We start from the raw sequence: 22,880 nt of genomic DNA on the forward strand, positions 1-22,880 counted from the left end.
ATAGATGCCAGCAAGGAGCATGGATGAGAGGAGCATAGATGCAAGCGAGGAGCATGAATGAGAGGAGCATAGATGCAAGCGAGGAGCATGAATGAGAGGAGCATAGATGCCAGCAAGGAGCATGGATGAGAGGAGCATAGATGCAAGCGAGGAGCATGAATGAGAGGAGCATAGATGCCAGCGAGGAGCATAAACATAAACAAGAAGCACAAACAGTAATAAAGAATGTAAACACAAACAAAGAGCACAAATGCACAAAAGTGTAAACACAAACATGGGTCCTGAATGCAAACCAGGATCATAAAACTAGGAATGCGCGCAAAACAAGAAGCATAAACACAAACAGAGAAAGCAAACAGAAAACAAGGAACGTAAACATAAAAACAAGAAGCGTACCCTACATTTAACCCTGCCGGCTCACGCGTCGCAATCGGGACAACCCCCCCTCCCCCAATGACGGATGGCAGTTCAGCCCGTCGTTACATGTCCTACCTGGCGGTGACACATCAGCGAATGCACGATGCTCATGTTGTTACATGCCCTACCTGGCGGTGACACATCAGCGAATGCACGATGCTCATGTTGTTACATGTCCTACCTGGCGGTGACACATCAGCGAATGCACGATGCTCATGTTGTTACATGTCCTACCTGGCGGTGACACATCAGCGAATGCACGATGCTCATGTTGTTACATGTCCTACCTGGCGGTGACACATCAGCGAATGCACGATGCTCATGCACGCGTCGGCCGACGTTGGCGTGCTGTTGGCGATGTTCACCATCTGGCTGTTCTGTGTCGTAATCTCCATGGTGAGCGGGGGTGGAGCCGCCAGCGTTGCGCGGGCGAGGTACGAATGCCACTAAACGTTCGCTCACTCCATTCACAACTGCCCGTGTGGATAGCTTGATGACTTTTGCTTTTTTTCTGGTCTCTACTAAAAGCCAAGTAGTAAAACCCAAAGTTAACTAGAACTTAGTCCTTACCAAATCACATGTGCACAAAGGTCCTAAACTAAACGTAAGTAGGAATGCTCCCACCCCTACGTTTTTCCTTTGTAACCAAACCAATCACATTGGATTATATTTATAACCTCCAGTAAAAAAACCACGTAGGATATTCTTTATAACAAATTCCCCGTACAGACTGCAAATTTGATCCTACATTGATCAAACTTGTCCAAGTAAGGCCTGTGCTAAATGTTTCAGTGTGTACATGCAATCCCAGGCTAAATACGCGTTTGGCTATAAGGTAATGTACTTATTAACTACACAAGGTGCCAGTTACTCTAGCATTCGTTAAAATTGCATAATCAATGGGCCTATTATGCCTGTAAAAAGCCTGATCGTTTTGCGTTTTGTGAGCCATTTTTTGTGGGACCAGTGGGCGCAGAAAAAGTGACAGGATTCAACATAGAATGTTCTATAGCCCTGCGGCAGAGCGAAGCGCTATAGTACTAGAGCTAGGGAACACCAACTCTTGTGTTGGGTTACATACATTATTGTATCCATGTTAATAAATGAGTTTTGGAAAAAGCCAGCAGCAGCCTATCTCCACTCAGAGACTACTTTTGAGCAGCACTGCCTATTTTGTGTAGATTTTACTATTATAGGATATCGTGTAGAAATCATAATGTTCAAACTCAGGACTTTGGATTTCCAGACGGGGACTTTTTAAGACTGATGACATGAACAGAGAATAGCCACAGGCACTTGGAGCATTTCAATGAAATATAATGCTAAATAAATACGAAATCAATTTACTACCAGTCTTAATGTACGTTTCTCTACTCTTTCACCTATTATTGCCGACAATTTCCTGTAAATGCTCATCTGCAACACGCTGGCTGCCGCACGCTAGCTGCTGCACACTGACACATAAATATATAGCAGGTAGGAAAGCGTGCTGATAAAATTCGCTCGACGCTTGCTTGATTTCACACGAATACAACACAAATATTCCACCATTCTACTCCATCTTTGTTTCTATTTGAAGGACAGTGTTCACTTGTTATAAAAACACTGTCTGTGTTCGTAACAGAGCTGTGTCACGCAAAATCACACAAAGCCTGACGAAATTCTCGCGTTCGCTCCCATTGCACAGTTTATGTAAATGGCTGTCGGAATCAGGAAACACCCACCGGCGCTCTTCGTGACCTAATTTTTGCACCGCATTATTGCAACGCTCCACTGGCGGCTTTGACGAGGGTCGTACGGGAGTGGGAAAGCAGCGTGGTAGTTTCCAAAAATGCAGTGCGCCGCCTATAGACCCTGTACTTGCAGCCATTTACATAAACTGCGCAACGGGAGCGAACGCGAGAATTTCGTCAGGCTGTGTGATTTCGAGTGACACAGCTTGATTACGAACACAGACGGTATGTTTTTATAACAAGTGAACACTATCCTTCACATAGAAACAAAGATGGAGTAGAATAGTGGAATATTTGTGTTGTATTCGTGTGGAATCAAGCGAGCGTCGACCGAATTTTGGCAGCACGCTTTCCTACCTGCTATATTTATTATTATTTATGTGTCAGTGTGCAGCAGCTACTGAGCTAGCGTGCGGCAGTCAGCATGTTGCAGATGAGCATTTGGACGGCATTTACAGGAAATTGTCGGCAATAATAGGTGAAAGAGAGTAGAGAAACAGTAAGACTTTGGTAGTAAATAGATTTCGTATTTATTTAGCATTATATTTTATTGAAACGCTCCAAGTGCCTGTGAGAATATAGCGGTATTCAAATAGCGACGATTATTTATGTAAACAAACATTGATCAACTTCAACTAAGTTTAACGTTATTATGAAAGCGCACCCAATTTGCCATAAACCAGCAAAAGTTTAAATATTTTCACAAAAACGGCGTCATACCAACTAAACCAGCGTTAACTTGTGTGAAGAAAACAGCGGCAGAACAACATTCCCAGAATTTTAACACGAGTGAGTCACTGGCGGCATCATGGCGCCACGGTTGTTGTGCTTAGAACAGAGGGCTTATTTTTCGCTGGTTCCCACGGTCTCCGCTAGGGTGGGCGACAATCACGACCGTGAGCAATTTTGCGGTCAGAACAACGGTTGCGTAAAATACGTTTTTTGCGTTCAAGAAATAATTAAAGAGTAAAGAGGGGTATAGTAGTTGGGAATATTTCTGGTTTCACAATGGCTATTTCGAACTGAGTCCCTGCAAACTATACCTTCGCTAGGGTAACGGTTTTTGGTGTGTTGTGTTCGGTTGGCCTGTATTCACCCAGTGCCGCTCACCCACAAGGCCCGTTACCGACCCCGGGTTCGTATCGGGACCGCGTAGGGACGGACGGAGTCACGCACTGCTGCGTAGCCACAGAAACAACTAACAATGAGTTATTCCTTGACGGGAGGCCGTACCTCCATCATTTATTCGGCCTCCTACGACCGTGTCCCTGTCCGGCGGCACGCAGGCCCCCCCCCCCACTCCACCAGCTTCCCGACTCATCACCGACGCTGGTCACCGTACTATCGCTCCGCTGTACTCTCACAGTATACACCGGCTGTCCTCCCCCTTGCCGGGGCGTGTACAGGATTTGTGTACAGGAACCGTAACCCAAACTTGCGAGCACGCGAAAGGGGGGTCTGAAAAAAATTTGAAATTAGACCCCCTTAGATGCGTTTTCTGCGCTAGCAGGGGGGGTCCGGACCCCCTGGACCCCCCCCCTGTACACGCCCCTGCCTTCGCAAACAGCGGGCACCGCCCACTGACGCCACAATCACAGTCACTACTGCTCGCTCCCTGCACAATCCCCCTTCACCTAACGGTGACACTGGCACGGTATAATGCTTCTACTCCTTCGCGTTCGGCTGCTACACAATCATTCGCTTCGCCGTTCCTCCGCCAACGCTCTCACCCAACCGCTCTCTACTAATTAACCCACACGCACACCCGCTAACTTTCGCGCCAACTTCCTAACTACAGTTCCCTTGGTTCCTACGCCCTCCGCAATCGCATAACTCATAACCCCCGCCCGGCATTCCCTGATTCCCTTATATGTTCACACGCAGTCACGTGTTATTTCATAAAAGAAAGAATAATTAACTACATTAATAAATAATAATAATAATAATATATGCATAATTGTTTAGTCAATAGTTTTTTATTTAGGTTATAGAATAGAAAAATTTCATTTTCTTTCAAATTATATAGGCAACAAAACCGTTTGTCAATGATGCTTTTTACAATAATTGTGATTTCACTTATTTTCAGGTTAATGGCAAACATGGCCAAAGTCGCACAACTTGAATGCAGTACTTATACACAGTGGTAATTTCTTTACGGTTTCCAAGCAAATTAACTACAAGGACAACTCATATCATTTCTGATGACTTGTATGGCATAATTTTATTACCTTCCAATACCTAGGCCTATATACCTATCTACCATCCTGTACCTACTATCGGAGAATATAATATACAACTGCGTATATAAATATATAATAATACTGTAAATTATATTCTACCTCTGTGTAGTACCGAGAATGGATCTACCAATATCCTGATGTCAACAGCATGCGAAGTGAGTTTTAAGACTTGACAACTTGCTGAGTGTAGTGCTGGTGGTAGCGCCATGAGCGAGCGCGCGTGCGTGTGCGTGCGCGTGTGTGGGCGCGCGCGCGTGTGTATTCAATTTCATTGTGCTGGCATGGACACTTGTACGCTACATGTGTATACGTATCAAGAGAGGATCCCACTTATAATAATCAACTCTACAAATACAAGTATTATCCTCTTCTATATAAGTATAGTACAGTAGCGTGTTCGTGGTACTATATAGGAACGTATATCAGCGATTTCAACTGCAGTGACTGTGCGAGGACATCTAACGCAATTCCTGCACGCCGCGGCAACGCTAAAACACACGACAGTTCTCAATAACACGCGATCGAATCTTCCACTGTTTAATCTATGGACGTCTTAAAGACATAATATCACGAGTGGGCAATAGATATAGCTAGAGTACCTCCATAAAGATGGAGGTACCATAAAGATAGAGGTACCATAAAGATGGAGGTACTAACTACTCTTTATGGAGGTACTCTAGATATAGCCACTATATTAATACTATCATAAACATACATCATGAAAATATATATGTAAACATGTGTTCACGATACTACGTGTGATTGCTATACAGATATCAAGAGCTAATAACGCATTATACAGGTATATTATACACTATACAGGTATTATTAGCTCTTGATCATATCTATATACACGATCTAGGCACATGGGTGCGTACACGGTCGCGCACATACACGCATACACACACGTGCACGCGTGTATATACAGAGAAATTATAACACAGAATTACAGACGTGGGTATCACAGGGTCGTCCCATGAGCACGACATGATGTCAACATATTAGCGAAATCAGAATTACAACGTGTTATCCTTGTATGCGGATATATTAACCAAAGGTAAAATATCAATATCGACGTAACCCGCTGTGTATTTTACTGGCACACCTTCTTTTGATTTCCCTCCCACTGAACGGTCGTCACACGTCGCCGCGCGCCACGTACGCACGGCAATGACGGCCACTAATAACACGTACGTAAGGTTACGTTTCCGTACGCGAATAAATTACACGATCACCACGAGTGATATACGTACAGTCGAACCGATGAACTATGCAACTCAGACGTCGCTACGCAACCCCCGCAACAGATGTAGTATATATATATATATAGTATATATATATATATATATATATATATATATATATATAGTATATATATAGATAGATAGATCATTGGTATAACTACTGGCTCTACATCGCAGCGGCTTCACCCACGCAGCACTTTCCTTATTCGACCGCAGGCGGGTCGGAGAACTACCTAGGTCGACGTTAGACTCGAAAAAGATCACGGACATATATATCCATAACACGCACACGAGTATAGATATGTTCGCAGTAAGAGGGTGTAGCATAGAATCACGACATGCTTGCCACGCGCATTTGACACTGTGTTCGCGATGCAAATACTTTACAAACTGTGGCGCGGTCGCTCGTTACATAGAAAAAAAAGCTATACTCCACGCGCACAAAATATAGACAGCACAAGAATCACACGCGCGCAACAATGATAAAAGCTCAACGAGTCTCGCTCGGTATCTGTAAACACTAATTACATTAGGAAAATAAACAACGAGTTCTCGAATGTAGTACGACAGGTGATCACGCACGATCATACATTTTCGCGCGCTGGAAAAAATCACAACAAATGACGCAGACTGCAAAATTATAGCGAATACGTTGCGATACCGTATAAAACAACACAAGATTAATATATATTTCATACTCGCGCGAATTAAATTATGAGTAACGATAAAGTTACTATGTCACGTAATCAAAACTCACGTGCAACATATTACAAATAGATAAAACTAGTTCCATCTATTTTCGACCACATAGATATCACTACGTCACAAAAAACGTCATAACATTCCGAAACTGACTGATAATTCAAGATTAAACATTCCTTATAAAGAACTCAAAGACGTTCGCCAATCAATCACCATTGAATACAAAAGTGTTAAAAATCAATTAAGGCAATACACTCGGTAGAAAATATATTTCATAAATATAATAAGTAGGCTCTGCATGCAAACATGTAGAAAATATCCTGCTGTTAGTCTAAGTATGCGTTCTAGTCTGGTCAAACTCACATGGAGGCATTTCGTTGTGGTAGCACCTTTTCGTGGATATAGATTAAAGGTTCAGAAATTTTACCAAAGACAATCGCTCCAACATTCCCATGTGCAATTACTGCGCGACCCCACGCGACGATAAACCAAAATGGGCAACATCTCCTTCATTACCGCTCCTTTTTCGTAATCGCATGCGTGTACTCCCTCCCTTAACATGAGCCTGGCGGCAACTGCTGCGAGGATGAACGTCTGAATCTCAGACGTCGTTTTTCCGAGACCGAACTAAGACTCGTTGTAGAGAAGCGCTACTTCCGCGATGACTCCGCAGTTTTACCGCCGAGACCGGTTCGTGAATCATCCATCAACAGTCGATCCTCGACAAAACCACCTATACGCGATGACTCGACATTTCTTCGTGATCAGACTAATAATGTCAGCTGGACTTTTTTTCCGCATGGAAACAGCGACGCGATGACTCGTCATTTCTACGCAACTCTAGATTAAATATGTCAGCCCACCTCTCTCTCTCTCTCTTCGTGCAACCACCGACGCGACTGTACGTTACAACTGGAACGTCAGAACGAGTTAAAGCACCGCGCTTAACCATTCTTCCTTCTGAAACTACTCGGCCTTTCTTCTGAGTCTGTTCGAACAATCATCCTCAAGCCAGCTTCCTTCTGAAACCACTCGGTCTCAGACCTTTTCCGCCCTCATGACCAATTTCAAGACTCAGGACTTTCTTTTACTCTTCTCTTCCAAGAAAACATTCGGCATTTTTTCCCGATGGCCGTTTGAGAATCGCTCCGGCGACCCGACCACTCAGCGATCCTTCACCGCCGGATTAACATCCACCCCGTCCATCTTCTTAGTCGGCAAAGCCGTTGTCATCGTCGTCGTCGTAGCGGCGACTGCACCGCTGATCGCTGCCACCAGGGGCTTTGGCATCGAGCTGTCGGCGCGTGCCGCACGATCGTCTGCCCCGCCCGCGGCCCCGCCTGCCGCCGCGTCGTCACGCATCAGCTCCAGACTCGGCAGGCTGTCGTCGCTCGACTCCGCTCCCTCGTTCCTGGCCTCCTCCGCATTCCGACCCACCTCCGACCCGGGGCTCGCGTCCACACTCCGGCTTCCGTCGGAATTCCGACTTGCGTACAAAATGCGCCGCGAGGCGGCGCGCGTCCGCGGTTGCCGCGACGACGACGATGCCGCGGGCGGGTGCAGCCGCCCGTGCTCGCCGAGCGATCGCGCGAGGCAGAACGCGACGCCGCACACGTCGCAGCGGTGCGGCCGGTACGCGGCGTGCTCCCGCAGCGTGTGCGTCACGAAGCAGTCGCGGCTCGTGAAGCACGCGCCGCACCGTGCGCAGTCGTGCGTGCGGGCGAGCCGGTGCCGCGCGGCGTGCCGCGATGCCTCCGCGCGCCCGCGCAGCGCCAACCGACACACGTGGCAGTAGCCGACGCCGTAGGCGCCACCTGGCGATGCTGTCTCACTGCCGTCGCCCGCGCACGTCGAGTCGGCGACGGCAGTCTCGCGCTGGACGTCGCGCGCACCGCCGGCGCCCCCTAGCGACGTAGACGAGACGTCGGGCTTCGGGCTTCCGCGGGGGTAGGGGGCGCCGCTCGACGATGTCGGCGCGAGCGTCTTGAAGTCCTGCATGGCGACGAGCGCTTCGAAGATGTTGCGCTCGCCAGAGACGTCCTCTTGTTGCTCGCAGTACGGGATCGTCTCCGTGTCCGAGTCGGTGAGCTCGGGCTTCACCGCTGTCGCCGTGGCGACCGAGCGCCGCTTCCTGCTCGTCATCGTCGTCGCCGCGGACGACTTCTTTCGCTTGCATCCGCCGCCGCCGGACTCGACCGTAACTGCGGCGACGACGACGGCCGCTGCTTTCGAGCCCAACGTGCCGCCGCTCTCAGCCGCGCCGCGAGGGTCGACTGCTGCGGTGGCGCCCCCATCGCACGGCGCGACGGCGGCGGCAGCGGGGGGATCGGCGTCCGGCTTTGTCGTGTCCAGCTGCTTCTGTTTGATGGCAACCGTCGCCAGCATGGACAGCGCGGGTAGCATCAACGCCGGGTCGTCCTCCACGGGCCGCACACCGCCGCCGCCGCCGCAACCCTCGCCCACCGACCCGCCCGGAGAAGGGGGCAACGACCCTCCCCGCGCGTTGGAGTCTCCCTCCCTCGCGGCTCCCTCGCCTGCGACGTTGGCGGCAACGTCCAAACCACCCTCGTCGTCGTCGTCGTCGTCGTCATCGTCGTCCTGGTGCGACTCGATGTAGTGTGCACCGAGTTGGGGCGCGCGCGGGAAGGTGGCGCCGCATACCTCACACGCATACTCCCTCCGCGTCCTCCCCTGCGCGCGTCGCGGCGCCTCCTTCCGTCCCGTCACCAGCGACGGGCTCCTCCCCTCCTCTTCTCGAGGCTTCTCATCGGATGGCTTCCTCCTCTTCGGCGGCGTCTCCTTCCGTCCCGTCACCAGCGACGGGATCCTCCCCTCCTCTTCTCGAGGCCTCTCCTCGGATGGCTTCCTCCTCCTCCTCCTCCTCGGCGGCAGCGGCGTCTCACGGCTTGGAGGCGATCTCTCTCGCGCGGCGCGCGTATTGGGGACGGTGGCAGCATCGACGATGCAGGGACGGCGCGCCGCGGCATCGAGACACGCAGCACAGACCGGCGGGGCGGCACCGCGCGCGCCGGGGAGCGGGGTCTGGCACGCGACGCAGCGATCCGACAACGACAACGACGCCTCGGCCCCGCGCCGCAGCGTTTCCGCGGCGACCGTCAGCCGCGCGACCGCCTCGCGTTCGTAGTACGCCGGCCGCGCAGCCTCCACCGACCGCTCCCGCCACTCGTACGTCACGGGGGCGCCACCGTCGTCGGCGCTCGCGTGAGCGTACTCGGGGTAGCAGGAGCCGCAGACGGGCACGTCGCTGTCGGCCATCTCGTTGCTGGGGAACGCGCGGCAGCAGATCTTGCACGCGTACGTCGGGCCGAGGCAGACGTGCCGCGCTAGCGCCTCCGCGGTCGCGAACCCGCGGCAGCACTGCCCGCAGCACGCGGGAAGGCCGTGCGCATTGCGCACGTGCAGCCGCAGCACCTCCGCCTTCCCAAACACCTCGCAACAGATCCGGCACGCAAGCGGCGCCGCGCGCTGGAAAGGTACCCGCGGCGGCAGCAGCGGCGGCAGCAGAGCCTCCCGGTGGTGGCTACTTATGTGGGAAGCGCGGAGGGAGCAGTCTCGGAACACCGCCGCGCAGTAGGTGCAGGGCAGCAGGCCGTGCGAAGAGAGGTGCGAGCGTAGGGAGTCCGCGCTCAGAAACAGCTCCCCGCACTCGCAGCACCTGCACGCGGCGCTGGCCGTCAACGCCGCCGCCACCGGCGCCACCTGGGTTCTGATCGCTTCCGAGGCGACGCTGCGAGACCAACTCTCGGTTGACGTCGCTACGACGACGGAAGGTGGGTTCCGCTCCATGCTTCTCGCGGGAGCTCCCTCTAGCGGCAGATTCTCACGGTAGGCGTGGGCGCGCATCACGTTGGCGCCATCTATCCGCGCTAACTGCAGGTGCGTCTTTAAATCTACAGCGGCTCCCTCTACGAGCCCAGGCCGAAGGCGCGTCTTTAGATCAGCCAGGCCGATGTATGTGAACTTCACATTGGAAGCAGCGCCCTCTACATTCACATGTCTTCCATGCCAGTCGTTGGTGGTGGCGCCATCTGCACGCACAAGATTCGCTCGACAGTCATCGTCAGCGGCGACGCCCTCTACGTTCACGAACGGCAGATGCGGCTTCACTTCGGCGGCGCCCTCTGCATCTGAGTGCTGCACCTCTGTCTTCACGTCGGCGGCGCCACCTACGCTCGTATTTGGACGGCTAGCGCCCCCTGTGTGCGCGAGCTGAAGGTGGGCGTGCAGGTCTGCGGCCGTCCAGTACTGGCGCTCGCAGACACGGCAGGGGTAGACGTGAGCGGCGAGGTGGGCGACGTACTCGTGCACGTCCCTCAGCCGCTCCCGGCACAGGTTGCAGCGCACGCTACCGCCGGGGGTCGCGTGAAGGTCGAGCGCGTGCGCTGTCAGCTCGCGGGCTGACGCGAACGAATGATCGCAGTCGGCACATGGGAACGCCGCCGGCGACGGCGCAGCCGCGGGGGCGGAGGCGGCGAGGGGCGAGACTCCCGGAACGACGAGACCAGAGATGATGGGAGGCGAGACGGTGGGAGGCAAGACAGAGGCATACGAGATGGTGGGATGTGAGACTGAGGCATGCGAGATGGTGGGATGTGAGACTGAGGCATGCGAGATGGTGGGATGTGAGACTGAGGCATGCGAGATGGTGGGAGGAAAGACTGAGGCATATGAGACGGTGGGATGCAAGACTGAGGCATATGAGACGGTGGGATGCGAGACCGAGGCATATGAGATGGCAGGATGCGAGGCGGCGTGACCCGAGGCGACAACGCGCACCGAGACAAGGGGATCGGCGACCCCGACCCCTAGCCGCGGCCGCGAGGCATTGAGCAGACCGCGCACGACGCTTGGTGGCGACGGCCAACCCCCTGCGACCCCCGCCGCCGCCGCTGTCACCGTCGAGTCAGGCGTTCGCACGCCGCCACCGCCTGACGACCGTCCGACCCTCGACGCCGCCGTGTCGGCAACGAAGCCGCCGCCGCCGCCTCCGTCGTCGATGGAGCCCAGCGTTGCCGGGTGTGCCTCGGCGACGTGCCGCGTGATGGTGTCAGCGTCACGCGTTTCACCGTCCCCGCCGCAGAGGCAGCAGAGGAACGCTCCGCCGGCGCCGGCGCCGTGAGCGCGCGCGTGCACCCGCAGCTGCTCCCGGCGCACGCGCGCGGAGAACAGCGAGCGGCACACCGCGCAGACGACCGAGGCTGCGGCGGCAACGACGGGCGCGACGGCGGCGCGGTGCGGCGCGGGGGAGAGGCGGCGGCGGCCGTCGCACGACAGCGCGTGCGCTCTCGCCTCCTGCGCGTCCGCGAAGCAGCGTCCGCAGTACCCGCACGCCGTCTTGCAATGCTTCTTGTGCAGGTGCGTCGCCAGGCCGCGCCGATTCACAAACTCGAGGCCGCACGCCGAGCAGCCGAAACGCTCGTCGTCGTGGCGACGGCTGCGGCATGCGGCGATGTGCGCCTCGCACGCGGCGCGGTCGTAGAACGCCTCTCCGCACGCCGGGCACGCGCCGACCCAGTGCAGGTGCACGTGCAGGCTCATCGAACGGAAGCTCGCAAACTCCGCCTGACAGATGGCGCACATCGGCGGCGTCGTGCGCATGCTGCGGTGAACGAGTCCGTGCAGCGCGTGCTGCCGTCTGTCCGTGAACGACAGCGCGCACTCGCCGCACAGCATTGCCGCCGCGGCCGGCGACGCCCCGCCCCCCTGCCCCGCGGAGGGCAAGGAGGAGGAGGCGATCGCGTCGTCGAGTCGCAGCGACAGGTCGAGCACGTCCGCTTGTGGGTCTGGCGGCGCGATCGCGGGTGCGGAGAGCGCGATCGCAGGCGCGGAGAGTGCGCGCGGCGGCGGCAACGCGCAGGCGGCGACGTGGGCGTCGAATTCGTGCGGGTCGGGGATGACGAGGTTGCACGCGGCACACACGTACAGGCAGACGCCGTCGTGCGCGCTCGACATGTGCTCCCGCATCGCCGCCGTCGACGCGAAGCTGCGCCAGCAGACGCCGCACATCCCCCGCTTCCCGCCGGGAGTCTTCCCCTCGCGCGGTGACGACCCTCCGGACGCGTTCTCGCGCAACTCCCGCGCGCGTCGTACCACTCCGGCGTCGCCACTTTCCGAGCGAAATTCCCGCACGCGCCACCCGTCGTCGTCGTCGGCGGCGGCGACCGCCGGACGAGGAGGAGGTGCGGGATCGGAGCCCGCGTTGTCGTCGTCGTCGTCGCGCGTTGCCGCCGGCGACCGGTGGCAGACGTGGCGGCCGTAGTCGTGCTCGTCGGCGAACATCCTGCAGCAAGCGCGGCACATCACCGCGGCGTGCACGCTCGCGCTTCCCTTCCACCGCCCGCCGCCCGCCATCAACTGTGAGAGGGCGCCTGTGTGCGCGTCGTCCCCCGCTGCTGTCTTCGGGAGCAGCAGTCGTTGCGGACGGTACACGTTGTTGGCGCCGCCATGTGGTGGGCGCGACGTCACCGCGGCGACGATCGTTGGCAGGGCATCGGCGACGCGTCCTTCACCACCAGAGGGCGCCTGCGCAGCGGTCCACGGCGGCGGAGCGACGAGAGCCGGTAGCCGTGGCGACGGCTGACGCTCCTGCATCATAGGCGCGAATGTGACGGGAAGGTTCTGCAAGATGGAGTCGCTCACGGGCACGGCGCCCTCTGGTGGCGGCTGCTGCAGCCCGAGCTGGCGTGTGAGGATCGCGCGGACGCTCTCCTGTCCCGCGAGCACCGCGCTGAACATCGTCTTCACGGCGCGTTTCGCCGGCGGCTCCCCGACATCGCCGGCGCCTTCTACCCGGGCCGCGTTCACCGGCGCCGCTGCCTGACCCTCGCAGAGGGCGGCGAGTCCAGCGAGCGGGTCCTCCCCCAGGGGGCGCTGCTCGTTGTGGTCGACGGCCTCGCGCACGTGCACGCGCACGTGAATCGTCAGGTCCTTGATGCTCGGGAAGCGCGCCTGACACACGTTGCACTGGAACTGCGGCGACTCCCCCGCCTCCGCCGGCGCTGCAGCGCCCTCTTCAGGCGGCTTCAGCGTCAGCACGGGAACGACGACGTCTCCGTTGATCGTCACAAAACCCGGCGGGCGCGCGAGCCGCGTTGTCGCGTCGTCCCCGCCGCGCGCTGAAAGATCGACGGGCTGCTCTTCGGAGACCGGCTGGGAGGTGCCGTCGTCGCCGTCGCTGTCCTCACACCGCGGCTTCCGCCCGCCGCCGACACGCGAGTGGCAGGAGGACGCGGCGTGGTCGCGCAACGACCCCTCGAGCGCGAAGATGGCGTCGCAGCGGCGGCAGCGGTGCGCGGTGGGGCCGGCGGCGACGGCGTGCGCGGCGGCGATGTGCTCCTTCAGCTGCGTCTTCAGCTGGAAGCCGGCGCGGCAGCCGTCACAGCGGTACGGCGCCGCGCCGGCGTGTTTCTCCATGTGCAGCGTGAACGTGCGGCGGTGGATAAAGCGCTCTCCGCAGACGTAACACTCGTACGGTCGCTCGCCCGTGTGCCGCCGCAGGTGCACCTGTGCGCACAAGCGCGAAGAGAAAGAAAGATGATGTAGTAGCTAACGCGATAAAAACGCAATAAAAACGCAATACAAATGCTTTATAAATGCTAAGAGAAAGAAAGATGATGTAGTAGCTAACACTGAAAACGCGATGAAAACACCTTATAAACGCTTTGAAAATGCTATCGCAGATGCACATACGGAAAAAAGAAACTCAGAGACATTATAAGCGGGTGGAAAAGAGTTGTGACGTTGTAACTAAATTTGTAAACGTCTACGCCAAGAGAGAAAAGAGAGAAAGGATGCGTGGGGGTGGGGTGGGTGGGTGCTGGTGCTTGGCAGTGGGGTGGGGGTGACGGTGGCATTGTGTAGTGGGGGTGGGGTGGCGTGAGCGTGTCTGGTGGCTTGGGCGTGGGGGGTGCTGGTGGCTTGGCAAGTGGGGTCGGGTTGCTGGTGGCTGTGGGCAGTGGGGTGGGGTGGGGTGGCTTGGTGGCTTTCGGCAGTGGGTTGGGGTGGGTGGGTGTGGTGGCTTGGGCACTGGGTGTGGGGTGGTGGGGTGCTGGTTGCTTGGGCAAGTGTGGATAGGGTGGGTGGGGTGCCGGTGGCGTGGGCAGTGGTGGGGTGCTGGTGGCTTTGGGCAGTGGGCGGGTGTCGGTCTGTGTGGGCAGTGGCGTGGGGTGGGGTGCTTGGTGACTTGGGGCAGTGGGGTGGGTGCAGGTGGCGTGGGCTGGGTGGGGTGGGTGGCGTGCTGTGGCTTGGCAGTGGGGGTTGGGGGTGGTGGGGGGCTGTGGCGTTGGGCAGTGGGTGGGGGTGGGTGGGGTGCTCGGTGGCTTGGGCAGTGGGCAGGGTTCGACACTAACCCACGTCCCGACCGACCTAGTCGGGGTATAATGCTTGGTCGCGGTCGAATACAACACATGTAGTTCGCTAGTAGCCTCGCGCTGGTCGTGTTAGAATTGCGTCTATATAATTGCACTAAAAGGTCACTCTGTCTTGCTAACGGGTTCGCGCCCGCACTGTTTTCGTCGCAGAGCGTGATACATTGTCTAGCAAACGTTGCGAATATGCGTGGTGGATACCAGGTCTACCCCTTAGGCAAAGAAAACAATAACGTGCATTTGCTGCCAGCCGCCAGTAGACGATCGATAAACTAGTGCACTTCGTTATTGCCCTAGGGCGTGTAGAACTACGAATGCTGCACGTGAACTCGCGCCCGCGCGATTGTAAAGCGTCGAGGAAACAGCATCTATGAATTCACTACGATGACACACTCTTATTCTAAATAAAAGTTTTTCATAACCAAGGTCTGGGTCTGGGCTATGTGAAATTAGGTCAGGGCCGTAGTGGTTTTTACTCAAGTTTACTAGCCTGCATGTTCTTTAAGTGAATAAAAAGTTAATGTTGAACCCTGCAGTGGGGTGGGGTGCTGGTGCGTGGGCAGTGGGGATGGGTGGGGTGCTGGTGGCTTGGGCAGTGGGGTGGGGTGCTTGGTGGCTTGGGCCAGCGGGTGGGGTGCTGGTGGCGTGGGGCAGTGGGTTGGGGTAGAGTGCTGGTGGCTTGGGGCAGTGGGGTGGGGTGCTGGGGCTGTGGGCAGTGGGGTGGAGTGGGTGGGGTGCTGGTGGCGTGGCAAGTGTGTGTGGGTGGGGTGCTAGGTGTGCTTAGGGCCAGTTGGGGTGGGTACTGGTGGCGTGGGCAGTGAGGTGGGGGTGTTGGGGTGCGGTGTTAGCTTGGCAGTGGGGTGGGGTGCTTGGTGGCTTGGGCAGTTTGGGTGGGTGGGGTGGAGTTGCTGGTGCTAGGCAGTGGGTGGGGGTGGGGGGGTGCTGGTGGCTTGGGCAGTGGGTGGTGGTGGTAGGGGTCTTGGTGGCTTGGGCAGCTGGGTGGGGGTGGGTGGGGTGCTGGTGGTTGGGCAGTGGGGTGGGTTGGGTCGGGTGCTGGTGGCTTGGGCAGTGGGGTGGGTGAGGTGGGGTGCTGGTGGCTGGGCAGTGGGGTGCGGTGGCGCTGGGCGCAGTGGGTGGGGTGCTAGTGGCTTGGGCGGGGTGGGCGTGGGTGGGATGTGAGCCAGCATGGAGGGTAGTAAAAGTACAGGGTAAGTTACATTATAGATAATATGAAAGTGAACTATAGAGATTAAATATCGCAGCGTTTCATATCGTTGCCACGGGCTTGAACGTAATTCGCACGCTCACATTAATCTCACTAATGCTGGACTGACACTACGCGGCAAGGGCACACACTAAAGCCCCCCTCTTGTTACTCAGAGTCGTCGCGTCCGGCGATCAACCATTAGCGACAGCGCTGGCGGGGAGAGAATTACTGATGGAGCACGAAAAAAGAAAGTCGATACTGAAGCCGAACAAAAAAAAATATCAACACTCATCCACACACACACGAAACCCACGCAACACACGCGAACACACATGTACACGTGCACACACCAGCCGATTCAGAGGGTCGTGTAAATCGAGGAATAATCATTGAAGGGAGAGGGACGTGGGAGCGAGGGAAAGAAATGGGACAGGAGAGGGAGAGAGACACAGATACGGGGACAAAACGAGAGAGAGAGAGAGAAGAGAGAGAGAGAGAGAGAGAGAGAGAGAGAGAGAGAGAGAGAGGAAAGAAGAGAGAGAGAGATAGAGAGAGAGATATAGAACAAGTGAGCGCGAGAGTGGGAGGAAAACAGGCCAGAGAATGACTGACAGAGAGAGGAGGGCAAGGTAGCTTCGTTTCAATTTCTTTCGTTCAGTCCCCTCCCATCCCCTCCCTTCCTCCCTCTCTCCTTCGCGGCTCTCACCTTTCATTCGGTCCCCTCCCCTCCCCCTCCCCTCCCTCTCCCCCTCCCTCCTCTGCTGGCTTACCTTGAGGCTCTCGGGCGTCGTGCAGGCACGCGGGCACAGCGAGCACTTGTAGGGCTTCTCTCCCGTGTGCGAGCGCAGGTGGATCGCGAGCTTGCTCGGAAACACAAACGTCGCCGTGCAGTAGCGACACTTGAGCGTCTTCTCGCGCCTCGAGTCCGACACCTCGGCCAAGTCCGTCGCCACGGCAGCGCCCGTCTCGTCTCCGTTCTGCTGCTCCGGCGGCGGCGGCGGCGGCGCCTCACCTTTCTCGGAGAGCATCGCCCTCGTTGACCGGCGCCGTTTCCTGCAATCATGGACGCGGTTAGCATGGGTACGATGGCTCATCGGCAGTCAATGCGGAGGGAGGGGGCTCGTTTCTTCGGCGGTGTGTATCGCGCGATTGCTATTTTTCGGCCGCCGCCGCCGATCATGGATGTGATTCGCACGAAACGTTCACTTGTTGCCAGTTTACGCGCGTCTGAACATGCATTCATTCGTACTTATTGTGTACAATGTAAAGTGCGTTCGGTATTTCTCAGATATATAACGTCTCTGTCGACTGTCGCCGCTTGCTGCAATCAGGGATGCGGTTTAGCATAGGGTGGCCGCGCGTCACAGGACTATACGCAGATAGACACCTAATTGCAGTTCTAAAGATTACGCTAAAAGGCGAAGACGCTATCGTCCAACGGACAGCTTTATGGCACAAGCGCGGCTGGGGAAGAGATGCCCATGCAAACACATCCGCAGATAACAAGTCGATAACTTACAAGAAATATGAGCGCGGGGTGCATTCCCTGCAGAACTCGCCCATCAAGATAGTTCAACTTCAGGTCAGAGATTGTTTGTTTGTGTTTGTGTGTGTGTGTGTGTGTGCGTGTGTGCGTGCGTGTGTGCGTGCGTGCGTGTGCGCATGCATGTAGAGAGTGAAGGCAGGATGTGAGACCCTATGACAGGATGCGCGCGCACGTCAAGAAATATTCATACAGCGGTGGCAATGCGCCTCTACGTCTCAAACTCGTCTCGCGAGTCTCACGTCCGCACACCCGAGTCAAAACTGTGACGGAGATAATGTCTTATTCTCGGCGTTCTTGAGAAGGGCGGATCACGCAGTAACACTGACGCGCGGCAGTTAGCGATGCGATGCGATGCGCTGATGTACGCTCGCATCTTAACTCACTTACGCCATTGCCCTGTACACGTCCTCACACACACGCCTCACCCAATCTCTTCCAACTCGCCTTCTAGCATAGAAACAAATCTGCTTGAACACATGACATCGGCACCTGTCTCACACAATATCTACTCTGGCAAATAATCTGATCGCCGGAACTCGTGATGTGACGACGTGCCAAGTCGTTGTTGTGCAACACGAGTTTGTGCAATCGGAGTGGACTCTACCCTGTCACGCCAAGTGCTAATCAAGCTTATCACGTAGCTGGAGGCAATAAGTATACGTAGGTTATTTGCTCAACGTCCGAACCATGGAACTAACTTTTATTTATTCAAACTACAAAAGTAGATATACGTGCCCTGTTTGTGCGACATTTTAAGTACATCAAAACTATATCGGCTTGTTAGTTGTAGATAGCTAGGTGATATGCACTGCATATGAATGCAAATCATCACGCGTAAGTACATTTTTTATGGGTATCGGCCGGCTCAAAAGACTTCATGCATGACCATGTGATTTTGACATTTCATACGTGTGACGAATAACATAAGATTCTAGTTCATTCGAGTTTAAATCAAATGTACAAATGTGCAGGGAAATTGTTTCGTTAACATACACGGATGAGCATGTAGGGCTGACTCTATGTATATGTCCTTTTCAGTTGTTATTAGCAAAGGCCATGCTCAAGCAGTCAAGCTTCACACTTACCAAGAGATATCACTAAATCAAACTAGTACCGCCTAGCACTACTAGCAGTGATATGTTTTTGTGTCTGACACTTGGTATACATAGTCGTGTAAATATCACATATATAGCAATAGTGCTCGATCTGTTCTTGAGATCCACTGTCACCACCATGGTGACACTTTTATTATGCTATTCTAAGTTCTAACCACATGCCGGGTGTATCATTACGTCTTCTACATGGTTTCTTCTGGGGGAAAGTTAGACAACGGAGGTAATGGCCGGTTTGGGGAAAAACTCACATAGTGGATTCAAATGTGTGTTTGTGCGTCTCGAGGACCTAGCAAAACGAGCTCCACAGTGGCTCGCCCAGATTTTTGCAAAAATTGTGCAATTTGGTGCATTCTAAGCTATTCTGAACACATTGTATAAGACTCTTGAATCTCTTTTTCAAAATAAACAAATAAACTATGAATATGAAATGATACAAGTATTCACATTAAATAGTAAAACAGTCATGAAATGAATAGGCAGGAATGTGGATTCTGCAGGCAGATGCGGGGGGAGAAAGGTAGAGGGGGGTTCTGGGGATCTCCCCCAGTAAAATTTTAAAATTTTGAATGTCTTAGACTGCATTTGAGGCACCCTGAAAATAAAATTTCACCTTTTACTTTTAGTTTAAATCTTACTCAGTTAGCAGACCTACCAAGTCTCACACATTTCGCGGAAGACTCGCGCATCTGGACCCATTCTCCCGCACTCTCGCATGCCCTACGCATTCTCACGCATTCAGGCAAAAGAAAAAAAAACTGTATGTAACGTACACTTCAGAATTAAAGTTTTTGTCTTAAAATTTAATTTTGTCTTTTCATCAAATGCTAACAGAATATATGTATTGCAAATACATATTTTAAAGCCAAATATTGAGAAACTGGTCGTGTTTGAATATATTCTGAACCTCCAGCATTATATTCCCAAAATGACTGATCCATTCTCCAGCAAAATCTTCCGCCCGCACACGGTGCACATTCGGCACTGAGCTAACCTCTGTTAACCACGCCTATGTTACCCACGTCTGTGGCACTGTACATCGTGGCGTGCTTGCTGGCACTCATAGGGTCTATGTCTCCCAGGATACTGCCGGAACGTACCCCGGGTATGGTCCGGTATACCGGAACGTACCCTGGTAACTATCTGATATGGTTAGGGTTAGGGTTAGGGAGTAGGCGACTCCCTAGACTCGTTAGTGTCGGTACGGTCCGGCATATTAAATAGTACCAGCAGAGCATATAAATCACGTTGATTTATATGCTCTGGTACCAGAGTACGTTCCGGCAGTACCCTGGGGGACATAGACCCTCTCAGCCTTGCTGGCTGGGGCGGTATAGAATTAAGTACGGGAGGGGGGGGGCGAATGCACTGACTGTTTAATCGCGTGGGCGTGCTTATTGCTGTATATGTAGGGGTGGGCACTGCTGGTATGAGGGAGCGACAGCAAAACTTTCCCGGAATCGAGGAAAACGCTGCAATCAAGAATGACACACGAGTGTGCCGGCATGCAAAAAGAAACGTTGCTGTGAATTTCATTACGATTTTCCATGTATATAGTCAGAAGCACGTGGTGATCTATATATTTTCGGATTGACACTATTTTGACAACGGCAAGTAAATACAGGAACATTTTCACAACGGCGATGTTAAATTTGACAACGACGCTGCGCCGTAGTGCGTCCTATGTAGAAGAAACCCTGTTCTATAAAAACTTGAAAAAATGGCACTTTTACTTCTGCAGCTGCTAACCTTTCTTACAGGTGATAGATTCACATGCCTCTAAAAATCAGCAATAGCTGCAGGTGACCAGATAAGAAACTTCAAGAATCATCTTTTAAGTAGAAAATAAAGTCACAAAATGTATTTTGTAGTTTTGCACTAGAACAGCTTGTTCGTACCCTGATTACCTTGGACCTATTAATGGGTCTATCATGGGTGGACTTCATGTCAGTGAAACCCTTGTCATTTTGTTACTGATTGCATTTTTGCCTTTTGAGTATTTTTGAAAAAGTTTTTAATACAGCAGATTATCAAAGGGTGTTTGCAACCCATAAAAGGTTATTGTAAGGACTTCACATTTTAAAAGTTCATAGTTCTGAAATGTTTAGCCACTATATCTATAAAGTTATCACTGCATTATCACTATTATTACTAATACATAGATCAATATAATGACACTCCTGTATGTTTGAATCATAGTTAGGTCCCTCTACTAACGCTGAGAGGGTCTATTTCCCCTGAGGTACTGCCGGAACGTACCCTGGGTACGGTCCGGTATACCGGAACGTACCCTGGTACTATCTAATATGCCGGACCGTACCTCGCCTACGCCTACTCCCTAACCCTAACTCCAACCCTAAACCTAACCCTAATCCTAACCATATCAAATAGTGACCAGGGTACGTTCTGGTATACCAGACCGTACCCAGAGTACGTTCCGGCAGTACCCTGGGGGACATAGACCCTATGAGCTCTACTAACTATGTTTGAATCATGTACCGGCTACTACAAACATAAAGTAGTAATGCATTGTAGGGTGAATAAATTATTAGAAGTACAGATACGATTACAGTACATTAACTTAACACGAATTATTCCAAAATGTGTTCCAAAAACTGTGTGGCGTGTGTATATTTGTAATGTGTGAATAATATATTTTCCCAACGATCTAAGGGAATAATATATTTTCCCAACGATCTAAGGGAGCTCACATGCAATACTTGAGTGGTACAGTTTGATGTACCACACATGCAGCAGTCTACATCATATGTACATGTACATTCACTGAATGACTAAATCCAGTTTATCGGCATTAAATTATAGTAATTATCCAGATGCAACATCCATAATATATTGCCTGTTAGTGGTTTTCTTGACGATAACAAATAAAGAACATGCATATAACCATGCATGTCTCTGCACTCTGTAGCCTGTAATAGTATCTAGAAGACAGAATACAGACTCGATTGAATCAAACTGCAAAGCTTTGTGAAAATGCATTTGACGACATTTTGCGTGTTGTTTTTCCCGAATCGCCTTGTCTGTGAGTCTGGCCAAATTTAGTAGTGCTCATAGAGTCTATGTCCCCCAGGGTACTGCCGGAACGTACCCTGGGTACGGTACGGTATACCGGAATGTACCCTGGTCACTATTTGATATGCATGGTTAGGGTAAGGATTAGGGTTAGGGTTAGGGTTAGGGCTCGGTTTCGGGTTAGGGTTAGGGAGTAGGCGTAGGCGACTCCCTAGACTCGTTAGTAGAGTAGGCGAGGTACGGTCCGGCATATTAGATAGTACCAGGGTACGTTCCGGTATACCAGACCGTACCCAGGGTACGTTCCGGCAGTACCCCGGGGGGCATAGACCCTCTCAGCATTAGTAGTAGTACAGTGCGTACGGATGTCTCCGCGGTGTGACCTTATGGTACCCTAGTGCTCTTGCTTAAACTTGTTCTAGTTACTCGACATTTCTTAGCAAGCATGTACACTTCAATGGTAATGGGCCAAATGGCTGCGCAGTTTATATTCCAACTGCAAACGAATATGGTTAGGCACAGAATCGCTCCGCGATACGTGGCTAAAACTAAAACTAATACTGCAATACTAATAGCAACACGTAGGCCTACAACTTGTTTTTCTTACGTAACCTCCTAGACGCATAATCTACCCGCGAGCGTGCACGCAATAGATACCACTGGCAGCAAGAACAAGCCCGCACGTACAGCACACACGCGGCTATAATAACAACAACTACTACGCAACACGCGACTATAATAACAACTATAATAACTGATAACTATATAATAATAACTATAAATAACAAAAAAATAACAACTATAATAAATGACTATAATAACAAAAGTTGTTATTAATATTATAGTCAATGGCCGCGTGTGTGCTGTACGTGCGGGCTTGTTCTTGCTGCCAGTGGAAGATACAAGGCGAGGTATGTCAGGTATCCTAGATACAGTAAAGACAGAACTCCTTTCGCATGTTTCATCGCGAAGACGTACATGTACTTACAGTTATATATTCAGGAGGAGCCTGGCCATGTTTTGAGAGAACAAGAACGTCAAAGTAAACTACACGACGCAGAGGACTACCTCTCTGACGGCCAACTAAATCAATCCGAGACATGAAACCGGAATTTACACGACGATATGCAAACTCCACGACAGATGGCGCTCTCGCTCATGGGCTCAATCTACGCGGGAGTGTCTAGATATTCAGGCCGGTACGGGAGATTACGGTACGCATATATTTGCTAATAGTAATATATTGACTAATCGCGCGT

At 53.1% G+C, this 22,880-nt stretch overlaps 1 protein-coding gene across 3 annotated transcripts in view; it reads right to left on the reverse strand.

Annotated features, from left to right (window-relative positions):
* Window positions 1–2,973, reverse strand: part of LOC106821184 (mothers against decapentaplegic homolog 4-like) — a 26,689-nt gene extending 23,716 nt beyond the window's left edge. For 2 of the 3 annotated variants that reach the window (XM_014825878.1, XM_014825875.1), the window contains exons 1-2: window positions 2,871–2,973; window positions 705–938 (exon numbers count right to left, since the gene is read on the reverse strand). In XM_014825878.1, the coding sequence (XP_014681364.1) occupies window positions 705–812 (108 nt within the window). In that variant the 5' untranslated portion in view covers window positions 813–938; window positions 2,871–2,973. The remainder of the gene's footprint in view (window positions 1–704; window positions 939–2,870) is intronic. The other variant, XM_014825876.1, reaches the window with a different exon arrangement.
* Window positions 2,974–22,880: the final 19,907 nt, after the last annotated feature.

The sequence above is a fragment of the Priapulus caudatus genome, unplaced genomic scaffold (assembly GCF_000485595.1).
Source record: "Priapulus caudatus unplaced genomic scaffold, Priapulus_caudatus-5.0.1 Scaffold62, whole genome shotgun sequence".
Lineage (NCBI taxonomy): Eukaryota > Metazoa > Priapulida > Priapulimorpha > Priapulimorphida > Priapulidae > Priapulus > Priapulus caudatus.